The 21,287-nt window shown below is 37.7% G+C and overlaps 1 protein-coding gene across 1 annotated transcript; it reads right to left on the bottom strand.

The window, feature by feature from the left end:
- Window positions 1-3,375: 3,375 nt before the first annotated feature.
- On the bottom strand, window positions 3,376-19,528 carry LOC581192 (major facilitator superfamily domain-containing protein 1). Its single transcript, XM_030996487.1, has 13 exons — window positions 19,317-19,528; window positions 18,150-18,250; window positions 16,332-16,441; window positions 15,045-15,100; window positions 13,960-14,103; window positions 12,859-12,944; window positions 11,339-11,494; window positions 10,421-10,554; window positions 9,460-9,574; window positions 8,141-8,278; window positions 5,503-5,642; window positions 4,632-4,746; window positions 3,376-3,808 (listed from the first exon to the last, which is right to left on the bottom strand). Exons 1-13 carry the CDS (start codon window positions 19,339-19,341, stop codon window positions 3,644-3,646), a joined length of 1,485 nt encoding a protein of 494 aa, XP_030852347.1. The 5' UTR covers window positions 19,342-19,528; the 3' UTR covers window positions 3,376-3,643.
- Between the last annotated feature and the right edge of the window lie 1,759 nt (window positions 19,529-21,287).

Consider the following 21,287-nt stretch of genomic DNA (forward strand, 5'->3'; position numbering starts at 1 on the left):
TATAAAATTGAATCAGAGTACAATTCATTAACAGTTGTTAGTTGTTACATATATGTACATATAATGTCACAATAATTATATTAAGAATAATACTTGATTTTTATAGTACCACTCGCTTTCTTGTAATTGTTAGAGTTTAAATCAGAATTTGGCAATAGGTAGAATAATTAGTGAGAATTGGAATGAGCATTCAGCTATCATTTCATTTTTATTTTTTTAAATGGGCAATTACAGAACAAAATTTGTACAGATAATTGGGAAAGTGACAAACATGCATTGAATGGATTCTTCCATTATACGTGAATAACATACAAATAGTGAAACCCGTATATACAGACCACCCAAGGGACAAGACCAGAAAAGCCATCTGTATAGGCAGGTGGTCTTTATGTACAGGTTCCTTTAATTTCTTCTTCAATGTAATTTACTCTTCAAGGGAGATGACGAAAAATGTGGTCTTTATAGGCAGGTGGTCTTTCTATACTGGGGGGGGGGGGGTACTACAGCAGTTTGACTATAAAGCATTTTACCTGGCCCCGGACTTACAAAAGAGAGTTACATCTCCTCACACAACAAATCGTAACTTTTGGACTGACTAAAAGACTTGTGGTCAATGCGTCCCAATCACGGGTCCCCGGATGAATCGCAAAGTTACTATAATCATCTTGCATTTAAATCAATTGCAAAATCTTTAGAAGACAGGGCTCTGATGTATAAAACAAGGAAGGCATGTTCAGTTTGGATTTTTTATAGCACTTTATTCATCAAACCTGGCTATTCAGTCTTCTTCTCGAGTCACTAGGCCACAATGTTCACTCTTGGGTCATTCCATGTCAAATCACCCAATGGTTTTAACCCGACCATTTTTGATTTTGATGAAACTTAGTGTACTTGTTGAGTGTGATCTCACAGCACCAAATCCAAAATTTTAGGTCAATCGGGTGAGGGGTTTGGGAGATACGGCCCACCAAATTTTGAGATTTTTTCAAAAATGGGGGTGGCGGGCCTACCTTTGAACCCTTGTATCTCGGGACCTAATGGGTCAATCTTCACAAAATTTGTATTGTTGGAAAGGGTATTCAATAAGGATTCCAATTCTGCTGCCATTTTGAAGATTCGTACATGTTGGGGTACTTTGACCTCTTGACCTCAGATTTGACCTTGAAATTGACCTTGTGGATCACGTAATTTTGACAACATTTTTCATGAAATGTAATCTCTGACATGTACACTAAAACATGTAAAAGTTTCAGAGATATAATATTTTTTGTTTAGGAGCAATAAGGATTGAAAGTATTCATGCTCACAGATATTCACAATAAACCCTATTATAATGTATACAATACATGCAATATGCACAGTACAACATGTACATCTTCCACATGCTTTTTTGTTTTAGGCATATCCATCCTAAATGTCAGTAGTACTTGAATAGAAATAAAATCACAAGTTCATATAGGCCTAAAGGGTTAACAGGATGTATGGCTTTAGGCCTCTGAGTCGGTTCTAGGATAATTACCCCCCTGGAAAATTAACCCTCAGGAAATTCCCCCCCCCCCCCTGAGGACAATTACCCCCAAGGACTATCACACCCAGAGGATTATTACCCCTCAGAAAATTACCTCCTAGGACAATCTGTCCCCCCCCCCCCCCAAGGACAATCAACACCCGGACAATTTCCCCCTAGGACAATTACCCCCCCCCCCCCCCCCCCCCCCCCGGGAAAATTACCCCTCAAGAATAATATACCCCAAAAAATAAATCTGCTTTGATTATAACCACCTTATTATCAGTTTGGACTTCCACTTTAACGAATAGGGGGGGGGGGGGGGGGTAATTGACCTCTGGGGTAATTGTCCTTAGAGGGTAGTTTTCAGGGGGTGAATTTTCCAGGGGGTAATTATCCTAGAACCGACTCAGAGGTCTAAAGCCATACATCCTGTTAACCCTTTAGGCCTATATGAACTTGTCATTTTATTTCTATTCAAGTACTGCTGACATTTAGGATGGATGTGACTAAAACAAAAAAACATGTGGAAGATGTATGTTGTACTGTGCATATTGCATGTATTGTATACATTATAATAGGGTTTATTGTGAATATCTGTGAGCATGGATACTTTCAATCCTTATTACTCCAAAACAAAAAATATTATATCTCTGAAACTTTAATATGTTTTAGTGAACATGTCAGAGATTACATTTCATGAAAAATGTTGTCAAAGTTACGTGATCCACAAGGTCAATTTCAAGGTCAAATCTGAGGTCAAGAGGTCAAAGTACCCCAACATGTACGAATCTTCAAAATGGCGGCAGATTTGGAATCCTTATTGAATACCCTTTAAAACAATACAAATTTTGTGAAGAATGACCCATTAGGTCCCGAGATACAAGGGTTCAAAGGTAGGCCCGCCACCCCCATTTTTGAAAAAATCTCAAAATTTGGTGGGCCGTATCTCCCAAACCCCTCACCCGATTGACCTAAAATTTTGGATTTGGTGCTGTGAGATCACACTCAACAAATATACTAAGTTTCATCAAAATCAAAAATGGTCGGGTTAAGATTTTCAGATTTTTTGGGTGATTTGACATGGAATGACCCTCTTGCTAAGATTGTCCTAATCCAGTGTTGGATGCATTGCATCGTGCAGGGGGTCAGTGCTTCCAGATCTTATTTACCACATCGCACAGAAGTTCTACAGCCAATCAATGACCTGACCCACAAAGATGTCTGACTTAAAGCGTCTATCTTTATTTAGTCGTCCAGCGCCCTCTATCTGAATAGGCAGTACAGTGTTATAACTTGTAAGTCTCATAAACACAAGATATTGTCACACTTGCGTGCAGGGGCCTGGTAGATGTGGGCAGGCTAGGAGATGCTGCATAGTCTGCTCCTCTTCACATGTAGGCAAATGGTGTCATCATGATGGCTATTCAGTGTTTAGATGGAACAATGAATTCTGCACTGATTGAAGCTCTGGCCACAGCCAATCCAAGATTGCATAAGTTGTTGTTGTTGTTTGTTTGTTCACATTTTTCATACCAGAATCAGGGTTTTTGAACACATCTAGTTTATAACAAGCTTGCATCCATGAGGTTTTAAACATGATTTTAAAAACGATGTGTTATGAAAGACTATTTTGCAAAAACTAAGGCATTCTGCCATCTTGTGAAAATGTGGAATTGCAGTCACAAACATTCTTTCAAAGACATCCCAGTGCATGGTTATCTTCTATTGAGGGCTGGAACGTTAGTCTACAAACCAAAATAGTTTAGACTCTAGATGCTATTTTATAATATTGAAGTATATAAAATATAAAATAAACATAAGCTATTTCATATAATTGAAATATATAATATCGGATAGATTTTGAAATATTTTAATTGTAGACAAACATTAAGACCCTCAAAAGATTTTTGTTTGATATTTAGCACAAAAGGCCATGATCCAGCCAACTTAAAACAACAACAGAATTTGGAACTAAACATAAAGGCTTAAGCCTGCGTTCAGAAGTGAAAGAGTGTTTCCAAACGGCATTTTCAGTGAGTATTTCAGTTCCAGATTCTTTCTTTACAAAAAAGCCTATGAACGCACACCAAGACTTGACCCCAACATAACCCATCATCCACCTCTAACGTAGCTTCATATCTTCCTATTAATGGTGCCTCTAGGAGGAATCAGAAGTGGGTCAGGCTCAAAGGAATCCACGTAGTCTGTGATCGGTTCGTTCCCATCATCTATCTCCTCCTGCAGTCTTTGATGAGCCACGGCTAGACGCTGATTTTTGCTCTGATTCAGGACACGCCCCTAGGAGACAAAGATTGATTTGATTTGATTTGAATTTATTTCCATATTTCACAAATAAATTTGCGCAAGTAATTGTACAAACAATACATTCAAAAACGAAATGCAATTAAATGAATAAATTGAAGACTAAAGTACAATAAAATATTACATAATCAACAATTTGTTTGTAATTAACATAACGTGAAATATGGGGAAACCAAAAAGAAGCAATGCTTGTAAAAATATTTTTAAGGCTCATTCACGGGGTAGATGCGTGCTACAAAAATGTGAAGAGAAACACACTTCAGTACCCTTAAAAGGTAAAAAGTGGAAAGAAGCTACATAGCTTCTCACTTTATAGCTAAAGGCATCGTTTAACAATGTTTAATCTGAGGTGCACGGTCCTACCTGTTATCAGTGTCTCTGATATGGTGTAATATCGAAGCCCTAAAAAAATTGCGCTTCAAAATGATCAAGAAGTGCCTCAAAAAAGTAAAGATCTTTGAGTGACCGGTTCTACCATACTCGTTTTCCCCAGTAGACTGTAGTGTTAGGAAAACAAAATATCTTGATAATATGACAGGCGATCTACTTGTAAAAGTCATGGGGTTCCTGACTGACCTAAAGGTTTATAATTATCATTGCAGAATGAGCTTAATCCAGGATTTTGTTTCAGAATCTGGGACAAAGTTACCGGATCCCTTTATGCAGTGTATGTTTCATGCTCTTATCTGTATTGTTCACTTGGCATTAGAAACAATAAATTACCGATATAGAAGAAGTTTGGCCTTAAGGGGTTTGTTTTCCACACAACAAATCAAACATTAGATAAGGCTCAACTTACCCTCCTTGAATCTGCAATATTTAGAAGTATAGTTGTGACGACACAGGCACCAATATTGGCAAAAAGGTAGATCATTGTAAGGGTCCATTTATGCAACGTCTCTTCAGTGGTTTGTCTGAAATACATAAATAGAGGGGAACGTGGTAAGAAAAGGCATTTAAACAGCCATCTTTCACAACAGAATTTGCAATGCAATGACGGTTTTAGGTCCTCTCCGAGGAACCTGGTAATAAGGATTAATGCCTTACCAAAGGTCACTAGCGCATCCAACTGAGCTATTGCGCCTCCTCTTCACTTTGAGCAGGTATATCAGCAGGATTGGACTACATTTAGGCACGAGTCTGAAAATAGCGCGTTATTTCGCAAACTCCAGCTGATGAGGACAGGCCTATTGAAAGTGTTAAAGCAAAGTTATAGGGGTTTATAAAAAGCGGACATAAGTGTTACATCCATTAATCTTGATCTGTCATATCCGTTTTGCTACATTTTTAGCTATTACAAGGAAATGTATAATCCAATTGTTTTACATTGTGTTTAGAGTATGTTAAGAGTATGATTATACTGTTAATACCTAAAAAAAAAAAAGATTTAATTGAAACCCCCCAAAATCACAAACTGAATTAAAGTGAATATAAGTTTCTGGTTCATTTTGTGTCCTGTCCGTTACAGTAGCAAAGCAGAGAGTCCATTTTCTCTTCAACTAATTCAATATGTGGATGATATTTGAAATGTGTCTGAATCACTGACTGAAATATGCTTCAGGACTCTTCATTTTGTTTAAAACTGTCTTAATAACCACCAACAACAAAAAATCTGAATGTCGTGTCCGTTATGCTGGAATTGCCCACTTCTTTTCAAATGGAGAACTTACTTATTTGCGTCGCCGAGGATCGCACCGATGACGACGTTGGATATACCGATGCCAACCATTTGGATGGATGTTGTGATGCCCATCGCCGTGCCGACGGTAGACTGAGAAACCACCAGAGGTATGGAGGGCCATAGACTTGCCTGAGATTGGGATGAACAAAATACCAGATAAGGTCAAACCTAGATGACCTGACATTTACTGGGCAATTGCTCTGGGCTTCATTTCGTAAAAAGTATAAAGTTATGCCTATGGTTAGGTTTGAAATTGGGTTTATATTTATGTGCAGATGTGGTCGCCAATCGCCAGCAACTGACGGCGGCAGCCAGGTAGCCAGGTAGGTATAGTACCGGTATTTGCTTTGTGCATAGCTTTTTGAACAGCTTTCATTTTGTACTTGGTGCCAAATAATATGCAAATACTAAGAAAGGTAGCTTAATGTATTGGCAAAACGCATACTTATAGAAAATTATCATTTTATGGAAAAGGGTAGAACGTCTCATTTGGAAAAGGAGCTGGTAAAATACCACTATGACCTTCATTAGGATAAGTAATATCAAAACTATAATTTGGTAATCTTAATTACAAAATTTACTTCAGTGATATCACCAACAATTATGCCTTTTGCATTCAGGAAGCATCTTTCTGTGCCATTAAATTTTGCTAGGCTATCCAAGGTGACTCCGGCAAGTTGTTTTGTATATTAAAGAAGGGTTATTTTGATTTAACACTTTGCTTGCTTTTTTCGCATCTGTCCACAGTTGCTCGTTTGCAACGCATGCCATTTTTCAACAAAAAAATAGGCGCCAATTGACGGAAGAATTGCTTGGTGCAACACTATCGCTTTTCAAATATCCGGTCTCGATTAGGTCCATGACAATCCTTATAACACCGGTATGGATTATTATATACCGTACATGTATGTCTAGATTCTAGGCCTCTGATTGGTCAAATTTGCGGGCATGAAATTCACTACGAACTGCCGGGCAGTATAGTGAAAAATATTGACCGGGCATAGTATTATGGCAATTTAGATACGCGGGCGCGTGGCAGGCACCATATCATACCAGTACATGTACACCGAACGAAATTTCGAAAGAGCGATCGATGAGAATCAATTTTTGAGCTAACGAAGGATGCGGTATATAAAACAAAGGTTGACTGCTTCTTTTTGCGTCACATTAAAAACCATGGCCCTCGGTGATCTCGCAACTGTGCTTGATACTTGATGAGGTAATCCCTGAAGCAGCTTTTCCAAGCTATACTGGGATGGGATGTGTTGTGACAGCAGGTGAAGGTGCAGACAACAAAAAATCATGCTGCTATATGGTTTACAGCATTCTGGAACCTACAGGAGGTTCCAACCCTCTGATGACAGGGAGGGCGGTCATCTGGAAAGCAGCAACTGTTGGGGCAGTAACTGCAGTGAATGGTAGTTGATTCCAGATGCGAATGGTGCGGGGGTAAAATGAGTATTTGTAGGAGTCTATTGTTGCCTCAGAAACAGAGAGCTTGAGTGTGTGGTCTCTTCTGCTGATGTATGTAGCTTTGGTTATGAGGTGAGGAAGACAAATGTTGACTAGCTGGTGGTGTATTTTAAAGAGCATGGTGCTTTGTGCTAGAAGACGGCGTGTGTGCAGTTTATCCCATCCCAACTGGGACACAAGCCCTGTAGCTGACGTGGATCTTCGGTAGTCGCGGAAGACAAAACGAGCAGCTGTTTTCTGTACCCTTTCCAGACCTTCGGCAGCACCAGAAGTGTGGGGGTTCCAGGCTTCAGCGCCATACTCTAGCTGCGGTCGAACCAGGGCTGTGTATGCTCTTGACTTCACATCCTTGGTGCATGGTGACAGGGTTCTACGCAGCAACCCAAGGGTTTTGTTGGCCTTGTTCAGTAGGAGTTGGCAGTGTGTATTCCAGCGAAGGTCCTTGGTTACAGTTACCCCGAGATACTTGAACTTGTCTATCCTGGGTATTATCTCGTTGGAAATCCGGTAGTCATGCTGTATTGGTGTTCTTTTCCTCGTGATGGTAAGGGAAGCGCACTTCTTGACATTGAAAGCCATGAACCATTTCGCTGACCAGTCAGACAAGGTTTGAAGGTCTTGCTGAAGGATGGAGGTGTCATTCTTAGTGTGAATTTCTCTGTAGATCACACTATCGTCAGCAAAAAGGCGCATCTTGGACTGGATATTTGCAGTGATGTCGTTGATGTACAGCAAAAAGAGGGCTGGTCCGATCACTGAACCTTGAGGTACCCCAGAGGTAACAGGCACCCAAGATGACCGGGAGCCCTTGACAACTGCTTGCTGCCTGTTGGAAAGTAGCGACATAGTCCAATGTAATGTGTCTCCTCTTATGCCATAATGCTCGAGCTTGGTCTGCAAGTGGCGATGAGGTACTCGGTCGAAAGCTTTCTGGAAGTCAAGGAAGATGCTATGCACTTCGACTGTCATCTCCGGGCATAGCACAATTCCAAGCTCACCTTGGCCCATAGTATTTACTGTGCCCCTCAAAGCAGTAAACATTTGTATAATATTGCACTGGAAACAGTTGAATAAAATATAAATCTATCCCATAATAAATGCAATGTGGCACAGGGAGATTATTTGTGTGGCATGTGAAATGGAAGGATTCTTACCGCAGCGAATGAGTACGTGACCCCCAACCATAGGGTAGAGACCAGAGGAAACACTGTGGTGAAGGCCAAGAGACCAAAGACAGGCAGGGTCGCTATGGCACATGTTAGAGCAAGTATCCCTCTCATTCCAAACTGATCCTAGAAACAAAAAGAATAAACAATACATAATACCTTTTACTATTCTCAAAAAGAAAATATAGGATTTCAAATAAAGACAACTGTGATATCACAACAATCATCAAATATCTGTTATTCAAAAAATTCTTTAAATGTCCGCCCCGCTACGCATACAACAATATGGAGAAAAAATGAAGAAACTTCATAACAAGACGATCGATGCAGAGGGGCAAATATTGTTGTTATACTTGAAAGGGATTGGGTAACTTTGCCTCAGATTCTGAAACAAAATCCTGGATTTAGCTCATGCTACAATGATAATTATAAACCTTTAGGTCAGTCAGGAATCCCATGACTTTTAAAAGCCTGTCTTATCATCAAGATATTTAAGATTGGAACTCAAAATCAATTTTTGCGTTTTCCCAACGGTTTTCATAACACTACAGTTTTTTAGGGGAAATGAGTATGGTAAAACCGGTCACTCAAAGATTTTACTTTTTGAGGCACTTCATGATCATTTTGAAGCGCATTTTTTTTTAGGGCTTCAATATTACACAATATCACAGACACTGATAACACGTAGGGCCATGCATCTCAGATTTAACATTGATAAACGATGCCTTTAAGCTCAACATTATAGAGATATCGACTGCTTTGAGAGGCCTGGCTGGTTTTATATGCTCTCTGGAACTCGCGCAGATCCTGCCATTACCCTGAGGCGCGCCTGGATGGAGCCAGACCTCGAATATTAAAGCAGTCGATATGTCTTTTATATGCCGAATTGAAACAAAAATCTAACAAGAATTCTTACCTTATCCTTTTATTGAGTAAAGATTGATTAAAACATCACAGAAAATCTGAGACACTGTCTGTTTATCTTTGCCGGAAAAAGGACTGAAATTTTCGATCAGTTGTGAATCGCAGACAAAAAGCACTGTATGGTGTCCGCTTGCTCAAAGAACATTTTAACACGTAAACCAATGGGTATCGCAGCAAAATTTTATTATTTTCCCGGTAACCAGAACTTTGAGGGATCCCACTCTTGGACTATTGATCGGTTAGGGCATTATTTGTTTCTCTACGGGAATGGCTAAAACCACGACTCCAACTTTGACCATTCAGATGGCTGGATTTCTTAAGTGAGGTATATACACTGTAACAAGGTATATTATTCCATGTAAAAGCTGTTCAATCACACTTACTATGAGGACACCCAGAAAAGGAGAGAGGACGAGAGACGCGTCATAGACGGCACCGGCTAGGTAGGCAGGGACAGGAGATTTAGATGAATAACCGTACTTCTGCTGTATGAAATCACTGTGAAGGAGACAAGAAGAGAGAGCAAATAATAATAGTATGTTCGTTTATATAGTGCTCCCACACAAATTGGTTTCACAGTGCTTTGCAAGGTATAAAGGTGGGGGAAAAAAATCAGTATTTTTTAGTTATTATTAAACTACATTTGTTCGGGACGACAACAATCACATGTATATAAACAAGAAAACATGTAGTCGGTTTAACATTTTGTCCTGAAAATATAAAAATATTGTGGTGCCATATTTAGAGTTTAAACCAATTGCTCACAGGAAGTGGACGGTCGCTGTATGAAACCTATGCAAAATAAGAGTTTTTAGCAGTCATCAAGTTAACCCTTTATTTTCTTGATAAATTTGCCATGAAACAAGTTCTATTGGGAAACAAAACTTTCACAAAGTATATTATATAGTTACCCTTTATTGTTTCAAGAAAAATTTTCAGAGATGTTTTAACATGCAGTGTATATTTTCTGACATAACAACTCAGCCCCATCTTCTCAATTCCAATTTAATTTATTGATTTAATAAAAATACAAAGATATAATGTATAGTAAAATTGTGCCTGGGAAATAGCATTGAAAAACCAATGTCTTGCACAATACACAGCACATAAAGAATACAAATAAAGCACAAAAGGAAACGAAAATCATCAGCATATTACCATCAGCAAACAAGTAAATATATTAGTGAATTAAATACATATATTGTCAACGATGAAAAACAAAAAATTGAAAATGTGAAGCTATTAGATATTTAAAAATGTTTGTTTAGATTGAACTTAGATTAAAAGGCATTTCTGACTGCAGCATCATTTAAACTAAAGTATTGACAAAATTTCAAAGATTACCTTGCATCAGCTACAAATGGGAATACACCGTTGTAGAAGAACATGATGGAAAGAGCCAACAGCCAATACGGTAGAGTGAATTCTAAAATATCTCTCGGTCTCACTTTCTTAGAGTTTTCTTTCACCTCGTCTTCCTATCATGAAATAAATGCGAGACAAAATTGGATATTACATTCATCATCATCGTGCAACGCCTGTTTTTCCCACACTTCAGAGATATTTTTTTCATTTCCTGGCCAATTACAAGTCTCACTTTCTTGAGTTTTCTTTCACCTCGTCTTCCTATCATGAAATAAATGCGAGACAAAAGTGGATATTACATTCATCATCATCGTGCAACGCCTGTTTTTCCCACACATCTATTCAGAGATATTTTTTTCATTTCCTGGCGAATTACAAGAGATTTTAATAAACGGTCTTCACATTGTACAAGAGATTTAAATGGAGGCAATCTGACCTTTAGAGCCACAATGTTTAATGCGTGACCCCATGGGTGATAATTCCATTTGAATATAAATGATTTTGTTTGTAATTTTGTTTTAAAGAGAAGTTGTCCACATATAGTTGTCCTATTTAACAGTCATGCAAGGTAGAATAAGTTCTTGTCCAAGGGAAACTTTTCAAAGGGTAAAAGTAATGGTCCTAGAATCAAATCTCCATGGACAACATGCAACACACACATACATATACAGTGAAACCTGTCTATAAAGACCACCCAAGGGAGACAAGTAAAGTGGTCTTTACAGAAATGTGGTCTTTGTGAACAGGTTCCTTTGGTGCATGTTTCAATGAGTAACCATTTTCAAGGGAAACAAAAAATGTGGTCTTTGTAGACAAGTGGTCACTTAAGCAGGTTTGACTGTATATGGAAAATGCGATATATAAATACATCATCTTATCATTACTATTTTTATGTACCATTCCAAGTTGCTTAACTCCTGAGGTATCCATTATACTTGTTACTATGGCAGCGAGGAAGCCCGTCAGGCACAGGATCGCCCCACCCCAGAGGGTCCACATCAACCCCATGGCGTCCTCAAACTCCTTGGTGAAGAAGAAATTCAGCACGCTACCCTGGATGGTGGAGTTTATAAATTTGATTCAATTCATTTAGATTCAATTCAATTAATCCAATTAATTTCAATTCAATTCAATTAAATTCCATTCCATTCCATCTAATTCAATTCCATTCAATTCAATTCAATTTGATTTGTTTTATTCGTTTCCATTTTCAAAAGAACCAATACAAAGATATATACAATAATAAGCATTTGCAATATATTTCATGCATTATATGAACGAACGCAAAATAATTACTTGGTATTGTCATTAGGTTACTGATTCACTTACTATGCTTTGTTATACTATACAAAGATATATACAATAATAAGCATTTGCAATATATTTCACATACATGTATTATATGAACGAACGCAAAATAATTACTTGGTATTGTCATTATGTTACTGATTTACTTATTACATGTATGCTTTGTTATACTATTGTAGATGTATATAATAATTTACATCACTCTATTTTTTGTAAATTGATCCTTTCAGCTTTGTGCTGCTGGTCGATCATTATATACCAATAAATACAAATTTAAACAAATTAATATAAGAAAATGAAAATAGGGAACAAAAAAAAAGCCGAATGGCCTTGTGGAGGCATAGTTCCCGGAACAGTAGTTAAGATATTTACTTATACAAACAAAGCTAACAAAGACACATACATGACAGGGACATCGTTCATAGCACGTAATACAATTGGAAATAATCATTACAAAATCATAAGTTTGAAAACAGTTATAGGTTTAGATATAAGATGCTGCTTCAAGTTTCTTTCAAATGAAATAAAATTAATTTGTTTTTATTTACACTCATGACTTATATGATCCATTAAAAATATTACATACCTTCCCCATGGAGTGATAAAGAAGAATACAATGTAAACATAATTAGGTATACTAATTAGGCAACTTTAGGAAATTTCATTAATAAAGGTTGAAAGGAATTGAACTAATTGCCAGATCATTTTGATGCACATAGCATTTCAACAGTTACCGAAATATTTGTTTTTGAAAGGATTTCAAAAGATTATTTGTTTTCCTGTAAATAGGAGCAATTTCAATTCACAGTCTCACATGATTAAACTTTCAAGGCTTTGGCATGACAAAGGATATAATGGATACGAGGTTATGAAAAGCTTTTAGTGCCAAATCACTACAAAACTTACAAGTGAAATGGGATGGTTTTACCCCAAATTCATTCAGGGATAATTACTTTAAATTCAAATCTCGAACAAATAATTGTCAGAAAAGTCACTCAGCATTTTCCAAGTACACATATTTAATCCTATGCTATTTAATGCTAAAATATTTACATGATGTAAATGAATTAATTGTTTTAAATTGTTGAATAAGTAATAATTATTCTTACCAGTCTTGAGAATGTCAGCGTTATACCAAAAGCAAAAGCTAATTCTTTGTTCTTGAACCAGAAGGCGGTAATTCTATTCTGGACAACTGTGAATGAAAAAACACACAATAAATTATGAGTGTGTTTAGCATTTTGCACAGTTATACATGACTTAGTTCTATATTGTATGATTATAAGTACACTACTTTCAAAGATAACTCTACATTATACAAATTATAGTTTGAGAGTAGATTTGTGGTACAACCATGTGTGGATATTCCTAAAAGGACCATTTTTATTCTTTTGTGTTGATTGAGAAGTCCTGAAAAGGAATTAGATAAAATCATTAAACCACAAACAAAATACAAACAGTTTTGGGCTGCAGCCACAAAAGCCTCCTTATATATGTGCTTGAAGTCAAAATTGATGAAAGAATACAGAATTTAGGTGTTTTTTTTTTAAACCTAAATTATGTCTTCTTTCATCATTATTTGTCTTCAATTTTTTTTTTTTTTTTTTTTGCAGAAGTGTGTTTTTAATGACATCCTCTTTCATATTATAATACAATTTAAACGAAAGTTTGCCATCAAATTTTTGGCAAACTTGGGGCTCCCAACACTTTAAATAGACTTTAACTAAATGGAAATGAACGATGAGCCATATTACTGCATTCTCCCAATTGAAACCATGGTACATGTATCTATATTCCCTGATAGTGTAATTATATAAAGACTGCCAGATCATTTTTTTTCAAAACCAAACTTGACATCATCTAGGATAGTCCAGGGGGTGTTTCACAAAGATCCCAAGTTGAATTTATCTCTAAGTTGGACTTAGCAATTATGGAAATCCATTAACATCCTTGAAAATATTTTGTAAAACTTATTCTAAAAGGCATAAAATGTTGATTCAAATGATTCATATTTTCTATTACCAAGGAGATTTCATATTCTTGATGTAGAATTTATGAAAAGTCTAAAATACTTGAATTTTTGCTTTTGAATATATTTCATTATAAGGCTACAAATGGCTCTCCATAATATTCAAGTCCAACTTAGAGATGAGTTCAAATTAGGATCTTTGTGAACCCCCCCCCCCCCCCCCAGGCCCCAGGGTACTCACTCGTAAGAGACCCATTGCCAGACCCAAAGAGGAGACGCCCAAAGAGCATCACGGGAAACATGGCCGGCGTTCCCTTGAGGCTGGCACCCAGGGCAAAGATACAGGACCCCGACAGGCACAGACTAGAGAATATGAACAGACCGACTAATGAGAGAATGAGAGAGATAGGAAGAGAGAGAGAGATGGAAAGAGATGGAGAGGGAGAGAGAATAAGAGGAGAGAGAGAGAGAGAAAGAGATGGCGGGAGGGTAGAGGGAGAGGGAGAGAGAGGTGGAGGGAGAGAAAGGTGGAGGGAGAGGGTGAGAGAGAGATAGAGAGAGAGAGAGAGAGGGTGGGAGAGGGTGAAAGAGAGGGAGAGAGAAGGAGAGGGAAAAAATTTATCAAAAAAGTTGTTAAAGTATTGTCTATAATGCTTAATCCTTTGTCACAATAGAGTTAACTTTTTTATGTTACAAGAGAAATAAGGTTGATGTACGCATTAACTTTTCATAATTGGTCTTTGAGCTATTCCCCCCCCCCCCCCCCACCCTCCCAAAAAAAAAAAAAACAAGGTGAGATCATAAATAATCTAGTCACCAAAACTCAAAGAGAGATATTCTGAAAATCAATAGAAACCAGATTTTACTAGTTTTCTGAACATACTACTGGATATGTTGGTTAAACCCTTTAATAAAATTAAAGGGACAGTTGAGTTCTTGTTCAAGACTGCAAATGCCTTTAAAGTGCATGGTTATTGCTCTTATTCTTATTATAATGGTTATATTCATGGATATTTCAGCCGTCTCTGAACCGATTTTGATCAAACAAAGATGATTTTGTCATTTATATTGTATGCTCTTTCAAATTTGACACTCAGTTTTTTTTATTATCTCACCAAAAAATTATTTTGTGTAGCGCCCTCTATACCAAAACTAAAGTATCCCTTTAAACCCTAGGTTATGTGCCGTAGGTGGAAATGTTGTACCACATATGTGTAAATTAATCCTGTGATACAATATTTTGGTTGGCAATTACAGAGCACATGGGTGAAAAGTAGGTCACTTTGTCTTTGGATATGGGCTGTTTTTTTCAGGAGAAACACTCACCAGGATTTCCAAGTTTATCAATCAGGAATCCGGCACCAATCACAACCACAGCATTCCTGGTACCAAAACAAATGAGAGGAAATGAAAAGAAAGGTGTAACGTAAATACAGAAAGTGAGAGCACACAAATACATTCAAATAGAAACATAGTACTTGGTGATATGAAATGTGAGAATAGGACAAAGAGAAAGGGAGAGAGAGAGAGAGAGAGAGAGAGAAAGGGAGATAGAGGTAGAAAGGGAGATAGAGAGAGAGAGAGAGAGAGAGAGAGAGAGAAAGGGAGATAGAGAGAGAGAGAGAGAGGGTGGGGGGTGACAAATACAGTGAGATTATAACTGCATTCATTTATATTATTATATGCCTGTATATATACATGTAGATGGCAAGTTATACAGCTTCAACGTCTTTGAAACTCTACAATACGGTAGACAAAATTATTATACAAAATTTAACACAGAATAAAAGTTTTTGTAAAAACTAGTTTTTAATGTTTTTTTTCACTTCTGTACTTTTGTAAGCGCTATGGTACGTTTTGTATTTAGCACTCCTACATGATCTATATTATATTATTATCTTATTCAGCTTAAAAATAAAAGGAACAACTAAAATTCAAATCAAATGATGACACCACCTCACTACAAAACTGCATTTAAAAAACATTTATGTTCTGGTTTGCAAGATGAAATAAATTAATGAGTATGAATCTGAATTAAAATATTCCAAAATACCCACACAAAATATGAGATAGGAACAAAATGAGAAAGGAATGACTAGAATGTACCCCTCCCTGAGGATATCAGGATTCCCCCCTCCCCCCCCCCCCCCCCCCCCCCCTCCTTGGTCCAGATTCTTTCCTTGTTTTTATTTGTTTTGTTCATTCTTCAATCATCTATGTCCTCCTCCCTTATGCATCCCAAACAGATCGCGCGACCCCCAAAAATACAGACAAGGACCGTTTCCGGTTTAGCGTTGAGGGTGTGTTATTTTCTCAGCCGATTGGGCGCAGGACACGTAAACAGTCCGAGCAGTGGACTAGATGCGCGAGGCGCGATAGCTCAGTCGGTAGAGCAGTGGTCTCGTAATCCGGTGACCCGGGTTCGAAACCTAGTCGTTGCGCTAGTGCCCTTTGGTAAGGCATTAATCCTCATTACCAGGTCCCTCGGAGAGGACCTAAAGCCGTCGGTCTTCTGGTTGCTTACTACCAAGCATTTATTGCCTCCTTAGCTGTCAGGTAAAATAACCACCACCAGATGCCCCGGCCCTGACAAACATACCACTGGCAACTTACGTCCAAGCGTAGATGGCATAGAGGAGGTTGTATTGTACGTAGGACATCCCCAACCCCTCCTCACAGTCTGATTCGTTTGAGTGTTGAGACGCATTCACACATGTAATGTTCTGCGAAAGAGAAACCAAGAAGACATTAAGTGGAACATCTTCAAAGCAAACTCCTTGGCTCCAATTACCGTCTTATAACGAAACTTTGCATGGCTACAAAACAACTTGATACAATAGAAAGCAGGGCCAGCTAAATCACCTTGTTAGAATAAGAGATTGTTATAACAATGTTCTTGTATAATAATAATAATAATAATAATAAGTAGGCATGGAATTCGTCACAGAGACGAAGTAGGTGATCTGCCACTTTGATTGAGACATAACACATGTAGAAACTCAATGGGAGATTCTGTACTTTAAAAAAAAATCCCACTCTCCAGGCCTCCACTCATATAACACGCCTATGTACAAGCTCAATTAGTAATCAAGGATGTAGAAACAGTAGAAATTACTCATATTTGAACAACACCTGTGTTTTATAGTAAGCATACAGTGTTCACACCAGATCTAAATTGAACAAAGTTTTTTTGAAGTACAAGCTCATTTAGTAATCAAAGATGTAGAAACAGTAGAAATTAGTTTGCTGACTATTAAGTGCCGTATTCATTTTGCAAAAATGCTCCAGGCTCTGAGAGCATACATGAAGGAAAAAAAGTAAACTATAATTAGATGGCACTTGAACGAAACACTTAAAAAGAGTACATAATGGCTTCCTCTCTATGAAGATCCCATAAAAAAAATCCCTTGGTCTTGGAACTTGAAACTGAATTAATATTTGCTAGTATCGATCTTGTTCTTGCTGTAATCGAGACTTCATCACTGACCACAGAACAGTAGCAATATCATTTTGCAGGTGTCAAAAAATGAATGCTGTGCACGTAAATCTCAAGAAGGGAAGCCAAAACCGAGTAATAATACAAACATATTTTTTCCCATTATTTCTAGGGATATGAAAGTTCAAAATTAATATATTACAGTCAAACCTGCTTAAGTGACCACCTGTCTTTAAAGACCACATTTTTTGTTTCTTTTGTAAAGGTTTCTCATTGAAACATGTACTAAAGGAACCTGTCTACAAAGAACACTTTTTGTGTTTCTCTTGGGCGGTCGCTATAGACAATTTTGACTGTACTTTGAACAAACCTGTGTTTTATAGTACGGTAAGCATAAAGTGTTCAGACAAGACCTATATTGAGTAAATCCGTAAAGTTCCGTAAAGATATTCCCTGCAGTTTTTTTGGTAAAGTAAGGCTAGGGTTATATCACCTATCATTAGATCTGGGCCCCATTTCACAAAACTTGTCAACAGTGACAAGTTACAGTTTTTGTTATAAGCTAGTTAATTCCTTGCTTCTGAATGGCTATCAGCAGATTTTTCACTGATTTTTGTCAATTGTCATTGAAAAAAGGATTTGTGAAATGGGTCCCTGGTTACAAATGCTTCACAAAAGTGATTTATGTTGTAATCTCTTTCTCTGTCTCTCTGTTCTCCTTTTTCTTATCTTCTTCAGCAAAATGCTTGCCAGGCCTTAAATTTCAATATTTTTAGGGCAAGGCCACTTTTCTGTAGGGCACTTTTCTGTAGGGCACATTCCTATATTACAGCACAAATAGGAAGAATTGGAAAGGGTACAAAAAATCTCCAAGGCCAATGAGAGGGGCATTGAGGCCAATCAAAAGGGCATCCACGGCCATAGTCTTGGACTAATTTAAGCCCTGGCTTACCCATTCTTCTATCACTCATTATATAGCTTTACATAGTGCTTACCCCTTGGAAGACCCCCTGCAACACACTGGGCATGTCAAAACAGAAGTACGTCCCAAAGGTCAGCATGCAGTTGAAAAAGAGGACCACAAACCTGTAGTAGGCTGGAGAGAAAAGAAAGGAAACACAATATTTGTGTGTGTGTATTGGCTTTTTACAGACGTGTATCAATCAGATATGATTATTTACGTCTGGGGACCGACCTTCAAACATCACCATCTTGCTGTAACTGAGACTTCAGGACAGTAGCAATATCTTTTTTGCAGGTGTTAATAATTCCATTGTTAAAAAATGAACGCTGTGCACGTAAATTTCAAGAGAAGCCAAAAACAAGTAATAATACCCGAAAATTGTTTTAATTATTTTCGAAAGACGTGACTCAGTTTCGAACCTTTGAGTCCTCGGCTGAATCAGTTTGTAACTTCCATTGTTAGCTGGATTACAGGCACACGCCACAATGCTCAGTTAATAATAATGGGTTCTTATATGGCGCTCATGTCTGTCAGACTTGACACTCCAATGCGCTCTACAAATATTACCCCAGCTTTAGCATGGCTGCCATTACAAAATACAGCGCTCTAGCATTTCAAGGAATTCATTCCTGCCAGGTACCCATTTACATCACCTGGGTCGAGTGTGGCAAATGTAGATTGATGTCTTGCCAAAGGACATTAGTGCCGCGGCGGGACTCGAATCCCGGACCTTGTGATCCAGTCCTGTAAATGTGACGTATCCACTCCACTAGGAGTATCCACATAGGCCTACAGATATACCCATGCAAATATTGAAGAATATGTACTGTACATAATCAAGTACAAGTTGACTACAAAGAATGCACAGGATTAGGCCTAGACTCTACAGCAAGTAACCGAAGTTCAACTTCGATCATCTTCAAACTTAAAGTTCAAGCTTCCAATTAATTGTGCATAGATCTAGGTCTAGATCTATAGTTCATCATGTTTAATAATGTTCAAAATTCCACAATTATAACTCGAATTCTAAAATGTAAATAATGTTTATTTTAAGTTTAAGTTTTACCGAATACTGTCAAAGTTGAAATCAAACAGTCATAAGAGTCTTATTAAGACATAACAAAACATTCACAACATTTAATTTATCAGTGGAACAAACTCTGCATCAAAAATGAACATGATAAATGAGTCAACTTACGTTCAGATGCGTGCAGGATCGCCATTTCTGACAAAATTCTAACTTATCCTCAGTCAGTAAAATATCTGCTTCGAAACGGCCCTTTCTGTCTGACAGCTACACAAACAGTTCTACCTTCCAATTCCAATTCCGGCAGTGGGATCACAGATTCACTCTCACTCAGTTCAACTCGCGATCGCGATCGCGAACGTAAAAACTACAGTACACGAAAACTCTGATCTGCCGACGGGAGCATGTGATCAAAATAAAAGTCACGTGAGCAGTCACCTGAGGTCGGTGTTGAAAAACAATAAGAAAGCAACACTGTCTGGCGTATTGGTAAGGTTGCTATCCCCCCCCCCCCCCCCCCGAAAAAAAAGAAGATATCGATGATAATTTCACGACTTAAAATTGAAAATAGAAAGAGAACGAGGAAAAGGACAGAAGAAATAAAGGGAGAAAAAAGGGAAGGAAGGAAGAAAGAGCCAAATTTAGAGAGAAAGAAAGAAAGTATAGGCTAGCGCTATAAGACTGGAAAGATCCTTTTCCAGGCTTTTTCCCCTTTTTTTAATAAGGACACCCATAAATATGTCATGATACGATTACTTACGTCAAGCCATTATTTTGTTACGTTTAGTGCCTATATGCACTGTGTTCATACCTTTGTATAATATAGCCAGTCACGATGGTTAAATTTTCTTAGCATAAACAAAAATTATGTTCCCTCCCATCCCACCTCCTTTGACATTGATATCGCCTGCTTGTCCAATACAGTTATTTCCAGGCGTAACGGACATACTATTTATACTTTTTGTTGGAGTTGTTGTTCATTTAAGATACTTTTAAGTAAAATCAATAGTCTTGAAACATATTTTAGTAAGTGAATTCCAACACATTGGCTAGTATAAGGGACATCAATTTGTTTTTCATTGGACTGTTGATTAGGCGACTAGATCGGCGCTTTATAAATTCCTGGATTGGATTGGACTGTTGGACTGAGAAAAGGGACTCTTTTATCGTAATGGATATGAAACAACGTGGGAAAGGATCCTATATTCGGGTATTGGCGCTCCACGAGCACTTCCGAGAATTAGGGTCTAATTTTGTGATATATAGTCACTGGCGAAGGCTACTAATGGGGGGGGGGGTTGCCCCTCCCAATAACATTCAAACGTGGTTTTTATTTCTAATTTGATACCAGTGATTTACAAATGTTGCTGATATGACATGATTTTCTGGGGGGTTTTTCTCTCACTTTTTTGTAAATTTTACTTTTTTTTCTCCCCCCCCCCCCACCCCCCGCCAAAACTTTTTGCTCATTACGCCACTGGTGGTAGCCCTCCTCTAAACAGTTTGAATGTCATAGGTTTCAGATAGTTTAATTTAGTTGCAACAGAAGGTTGTATATTCTCACTCTATAAAACACACAGTTTAACAACTAATTTATTTATACCCCAGGCCTTGTAAATTTGATGTTTTTTTTAAATAGGGCATTTGTTAAGTACTTTTAGTTGTAAGCTTTCATAATTCGCACTTTCAAGAAACATAAATCGGGATAAATCAATATTTCACATACTTTAAAAATTACAAAACTTTCATACATGTTGTTAAATTTTTAGATTCCACATTTCCTTGTCAGATCTATGGGATTGAGCACAACAGATTCGACAGGTTGTGTGTAACGGACATGACACCTTTGTCTACTTTTGTCCACTTGTTATAGACCTCTATATTTTTGCTTTGAAATGTTCATTGTGTCATGCAAACATTTTATCAATAATCTTTGGTCCATTCGGGATTTTTTAACCAAAATTGTCGCAAAATGTTGCCAAAGAAATATCTTTTGCATAAAATCATACTTCAATGTACCTCACTCCTCTTGACATAACTACAAAAAAGGGTATTGACCTTTCTTGTTTGATAACTACTAAATGCCGGGGGCGGATCCAGCTTGGCGGCAAGGGAGGGGCCTCAATTTGTGAGAAAATATCT

This window comes from Strongylocentrotus purpuratus, unplaced genomic scaffold (assembly GCF_000002235.5).
Source record: "Strongylocentrotus purpuratus isolate Spur 01 unplaced genomic scaffold, Spur_5.0 spur5_scaffold_3, whole genome shotgun sequence".
Taxonomy (NCBI): domain Eukaryota; kingdom Metazoa; phylum Echinodermata; class Echinoidea; order Camarodonta; family Strongylocentrotidae; genus Strongylocentrotus; species Strongylocentrotus purpuratus.